The sequence below is a fragment of the Bison bison genome, unplaced genomic scaffold (genome assembly GCF_000754665.1).
Source record: "Bison bison bison isolate TAMUID 2011002044 unplaced genomic scaffold, Bison_UMD1.0 scf7180017864471, whole genome shotgun sequence".
Lineage (NCBI taxonomy): Eukaryota > Metazoa > Chordata > Mammalia > Artiodactyla > Bovidae > Bison > Bison bison.
The window spans coordinates 5,107,361-5,113,012 of record NW_011495032.1 but is presented as its reverse complement, the minus strand read 5'-3'; the positions used below and the strand labels follow the sequence as shown (position 1 = coordinate 5,113,012).

General features: G+C 52.0%; 1 protein-coding gene across 2 annotated transcripts in view; it reads right to left on the bottom strand.

Annotated features, from left to right (window-relative positions):
- Positions 1 to 5,436, bottom strand: part of STEAP3 (STEAP family member 3, metalloreductase) — a 51,986-nt gene extending 46,550 nt beyond the window's left edge. Inside the window, exon 1 of one of the 2 annotated variants that reach the window (XM_010860782.1) lies at positions 5,264 to 5,436. In XM_010860782.1, coding sequence (XP_010859084.1) covers positions 5,264 to 5,354 — 91 coding nt within the window. In that variant the 5' untranslated portion in view covers positions 5,355 to 5,436. The remainder of the gene's footprint in view (positions 1 to 5,263) is intronic. The other variant, XM_010860783.1, reaches the window with a different exon arrangement.
- Positions 5,437 to 5,652: the final 216 nt, after the last annotated feature.

Below are 5,652 nucleotides of genomic sequence, written 5' to 3'. Positions count from 1 at the left end.
ACCTCCCCCGGGACCGCAATCGGGGAGCTGCAGGGTCCTCGATCCCACCCTGCGGCACCAGCAGTGGTGGTGGGCGGCAGGGACAAACGACCCTCCCCTCCCCCGGCCTAATGTTCCTAAACTTCCGGAACTACACCTCTATGCTGCTGCTGCTGCTGCTAAGTCGCTTCAGTCGTGTCCGACTCTATAAACGGCCGCCCACCAGGCTCCCCCGTCCCTGGGATTCTCCAGGCAAGAACACCTCTATCTCCCCCATTAAAGTGGGCAACTCTTAACCAGGACAAGCAGGGCATCTGGTAACTTCTGGGACCAGCTGGCTCCCTTCATCCGAGGGACACCTCAAAGCCACGTCCATTTCATAATGCCAGGTTAAGTGGCAGGCCAAGTTCACACAGGTGGGAAGATGCAAGGTACCAGTTCAACCTGGCTTCCTTCCATCCTGCAAGGGAAGCAGCAGCAGAGGCCCCCTTCTCCACTAGGCTGCATCCAGGCCTCTGTGCTTCCATTGCTCCTCTGTTCCTGGTCTACCCTTAGCGCAGACCTCTGACCCTTCTTCAGAGTCCTCACTTCCAGGGCCTGGGAACTGGGGGGGCCCTAGTCTCCTCATCTAGACTTTCTAGGCTTGAAACTACCACCCTACCCTGAGACAGATGGCCTTCAGCCCTGGGCGCTGTCCTCCACTCCCCCATGATGGTGGCCTCCCAGCACAGCCGTGAGTCAGGTATAAGGTGAGGGTATCTTTCAGGTACCTTTCTAGAGGTGTGTGCCGTCATCTGAAGCCCTTTCTCACCTGCAGTCTCACATCATGTGCTGCTGACCACCATTCCTCTCCTTCCACAGGTGAGGACACAGGGGCTCTGATCTTTGTGGGGCACCAATGTCACTTCTGGGAGGCTGACTGGGGGTTGCCTGACCCCTGGGACTCTCTCTGGATTAGTCCTTTAGGACATATTCTGCCAGCCCTTGATAAAGAGCTTCAAAATACTCCAGGATCCCAAGCTGTTCTGGGGAGATAAGTCCTAGGGAGGGACCATCTGAACCCAGAAACCAGAAAGGCAGGGGGCTGGGCCTCAAGAATGGCCCCACAACTAGACCTCAGGGAGCACGATGAGGGGGAGAGGCAGAGCTCTGGCCAGGTGGTGGGGTGAGAGTCCTTTTCTTTGTCCTCTCGCTTCACCAGCATCTTGTGCTTTCTCACTTCCACAGGTTTCCTCTTGCATAAAATACCCACCCGCCCCAGCTCTCCACTCTGCCAGACCCTGAGGCCCGGCTTCTCTTCCACCTCCTGTCCCACCCTGCCCCAGGAAAACATCCTCTCTGAGCTCTGGAGGCAGTTCTCATAGGTCCTTTGTGCATTCCACACTCAGGGAACCGCACCATATCACAGTATTCCAAGTGCTGGGGACACAGTTGCCCCATGCCTGGTTCTGGCCCTAGGATGGGAGGTTGCCTCTGCAGTGACTTTGGGGAAACAGGAATGAGCATGTAGCCTTCTTTGGTGCCCCTCACATGGTGCCCTGCACACAGTAGGTGCTCTTTAAATATCTTCTGTCTGATGAGGGTCTCTGAGCACCCTTCCTGTTACTCCAGAGGAGTTGAAGCACAAGGAGATGTAGCTTGGGAAACAGAGATGTGGAGAGGTCTTCCAATATTCTCAAAGGATCTATCTAGCATCCTTCCAAAGAGTCCTGGTAGGCCTCTGAGGGGCTCCCCATGAGTTGGAGAGAGGGCAAAGGCTGGAGCAGCAGAGATACACAGAGGAATGTCCTAGTGGAGCATGAACTTGTACAAGAGAACAATGAGGGGCCTGAAAGGCACAGGGAGGGAGAGAGGTGAACACCCTGCTGAGGCCAAGCACCTTGGTGGACAGAGCACCATCCATGCCACTGGCCTTTGATGCTTGGCCTGTCTGTCTCACCTGACGTGGGGCCTAGTGTGGCTGAGAGCTGAATCAGTGTTTCCTGGAGCCCAACTCCGGGAAGCAGATGTGCCATCTCCTGAGCCGGGGGGAGGATGGTGCCCTGACACTGGTCGAGCGCCTCCTCTGTGCCAGACTCCTGTCCACGGCTAGGCCAAGGGCAGAGTGGCTGGAGCCATCCTTCGGAGACGTTTGTCAGATTGTGTTACTCCTTCGCTCAGAACTTGCCCCTGGCTCCCTGGTCTCTGAGAGTCAAAGCAAAGTCCTTTCTATGGCGACCAGGCCCAGCAGGACCTTGTCTCCGGCTCCCTTCTCTTTGCTATCACTCAGCCCTGCCACACTGGCCTTCTCCCTCCCTCCTTTGGATCCTTGAGAAATAACATCACCTCTGTGAGACTCACCCAGTTATCTGCATCCCTCATCTGGGTACCCTGCCCTATTTCTTTTCACTTAGCCTTTTTCTCCTTCTAGTGTGTGTTAGTCACTTAGTCGTGTCTGACTCTTTGTGACCCCATGGATTGTAGCCCGCCAGGCTCCTCTGTTCATGGGATTATTCAGGCAAGAATAATCCCATGCCATTTTCTACTCCAGGGGATCTTCCCAGCCCAGGGATTGAACCCATGTCTCCTGCATTGGCAGGCAGATTCTTTACCACTGAACCACCAGGAAAGCCCTTTTTTCTCCTTCTAACTCACTATAAGACACACCTTCTCTGTTTGCTGTTCATTAATGTTCTGCTCCCACAGAAATGTAAGCTCCTTCAGGGCAGGGAGTTTTATCTGCCTCTTTCACTTCTGTATTCCCAGTGCCTGGATCAGAGCCTGGCACATAGTCGGTGCCCTGTAAACAGTTATTGAATGAATACTTGGCCATTCTCAACCTTCTGCACCTCCCAGCATCTCCGAGAAGCTTCGCCTAGGACTCCCCCCACATCTGGTCTCCTCCTTTGCTTGCCCCAGAGCTGGCACTGCAGGCACACAGGAGGTGCTCAGCACATGTGATGGTGGATATTTGGATATGGAGCCCCTGCATGTCAGTCTCCTGAGATTGCTCTTTTTCCTGCAGACAAGGCTACTCCTTTGGCTTAGAAGATGAGAGTATCCGGGAAGAGAATCTAGGTTTATCTCCTACTTGGCCCAGAGAGAAGGACATAGTTCAGACTCAGCTTCTTGGATTGATCCAGCACTTATAAGCTCGGACAAAACACATCCATTTCACAAAATAAATACTCTAATTGACTACTAAATCAAGACGGTCACTAGAAGCCGTGTGCCAGATGTATTCTGACAGCCTGGCTGGGAGCCAGGCCACCTGGACCTAGATGTGCTCAGGCTGGGCTGCGGCCCCAGAAAAGGTGTCCTGCCCTCCACTGCCCAGCCCAGGCAAGGTGAGACTCCCCAAACCAAGCCTCTGGGCACAGGGAACTGCTTCCTTCTGTGAGGGAGGGAGTGGGACTGCAACTTAGGGAAGCGATTTCAAGGGAAAATGGAGGGGTTGTGTCTTCTTCCATGATGACCCTGTGGATAAAGCTTTGTTGGAACCACCCAGAGGTGAGGCAGTGGTCACAGGCATGGGGTGGGGTGGGCTGTGGGGGACAGGTGCTGGAAGGGGAGGCAAGCTGCAGAAGTGTGCTCAGGGTTTAAGCTTACAGTCTCTTTCATGTCATGGATTATTTCAAGCCAATATTGTAAGGCATTATAAGGTGTGACTAACAGGGCCCTCAACCCTCTGCCCCTGCACCCAGGGCTTGGCACTCTGGTGTAAGTCTTGCCCTCCTTCTAGTCCTCTATTGCAACATGAGCTCTCTCCAGAGGAAAAGCTCTCTGAGTTCAGTGGAACGAGAGACTGTATCCACAAGAGATTTAACTGTGGCAGCACAAGAGCATGAACAAGGTTCTAGAGGCAGGTGCTTTTAGGGGGAGGGGTGGGCACATCCAAGACTAGGGGAAGGGTGGGCAGGAACAGCCATTTTGCTAAGGGCGCTCAGACACATGGTAGGCACTTAGTCTCTGTGTGCGTCGGGAGTCATGGCTTGGGGCTGGACATCTGTGGTCAGTGGGAACCATGGCAGCACTGCATTACTTTCAGCTGGGGGAACCGCATAGGTGCACAGCTAGAGAAGTCTGGGCTTTTAGCTCCTTGCTCCAAGTATGGTACACGTGGTACCCTGGGAGTTTTTTAGAACTACCCACCCCAGATCTAAATCAGAAAGGCATTTTCAAAAGACTTGCTGGAGATTGCATGCATATTAAAGTTTGAGAAATGTGGGTCTACAGCACAGATGAGGAAAGGGACAACTCGCTGAACACCCAGGCCAATCTGACCATCAGAAACCTATATTGGAATGCATTCACCTTAATGGGATGGTATTTTAATACCATTCCCTTTGCTCTCTCAAAGGCTCTTATGAGCCAAATAGCCTGATTTCATCTGCTTCTGAATTTTAGAAATATGAAGTAAATGACCTGTTTCTCACAATGCTCAATGCCTATTATATAAAGCTCTAGGAAAAAAATATAAGACTAGTATGCATCTTCCTTTCCAGTTGCTGATCCTATTTCCCTTTTTACCATGGACACTAGGATACTCAGACCCGTATTCATGCTTATCTTATCTTTACTAAATATATTTAATGAAAGTCACTCAGTTGTGTCTGACTCTGCAACCCTATGGACTGTACAGTCCATGGAATTCTCCAGGCTAGAATACTGGAGTGGGTAGCCTATTCCTTTTCCACAGATCTTCCCGACCCAGGAATTGAAACGGGGTCTCCTGCACTGCAGGCGGATTCTTTACCAGCCGAGCTACCTTAAGTTCTACTTTATTTTTACTCCAGCCCACCATGGGCTTTAAAGTAGAATTTAAAGTAGCTCAGCTGGTGTTCTTGCCTGGAGAATCCCAGGGACGGGGGAGCCTGGTGGGCTGCCGTCTGTGGGGTCACACAGAGTCGGACATGACTGAAGTGACTTAGCAGCAGCAGCATGATTTCCCAAGTCTTATTTACTATTAACTATTTACTATTAACCTTATTGTGAAGCTCTTCTTTATAAGCTGTTCAAAATTGCTTTTGGAAAAAGCTGATTGTTTAAGGAAAATAAATAGGTAACATCTGTTTGTTACAATGGCAAATTCATTTCTCCCTGGGCAAACATTACCCTTTCATTCCCATCCTCTGCTGGATTTTTGAGAAGGTGGAAGGATTGGGAGACAGATGAGTCTGCCCAAAGTTACTAAGAAAAGAAAGCTCGACCAGCTAGGCAGCACTGGGGCGTCAGTAGTGGGATTCAGTGACACCCATACTATGCTCCTTCCTGCTTTCTCCCTCCCCATCTGTGCCCAACTCACCTGATTGGGGGTGCAAGGGGCTATCCTCCATGTCAAGGGACTTACCGCAGCCTGGAGCAGGGGCTCTGCTCACCAGCTGCCCACTCTCCATGTGCTGCTTCTTCTCCCCTGGGCCCGAGCCTGGTGGCCAGGGCTCACTCAGCTCACTCAGCTCAGTGTGGGCGGAGTGTGGAGTTAGCCCAGACTGCTCAAGCGCAGCGGTGTCAGAGCCTCTCCTGGCCTAGGTGGGGTCACTGACCTCAGGGTTATCTGTACATGCACTGTGGTCAGTAGCTAGATAAGCCTTCCTTCCAGGCCTGGGGATGTTTTCATCCTGCCTAATTCTCTGCTTCCTGGGTATTGGCTCCAAAAGGGAGGAGGGTAAGGAAGTGACATTTTTGAAGTTCCAC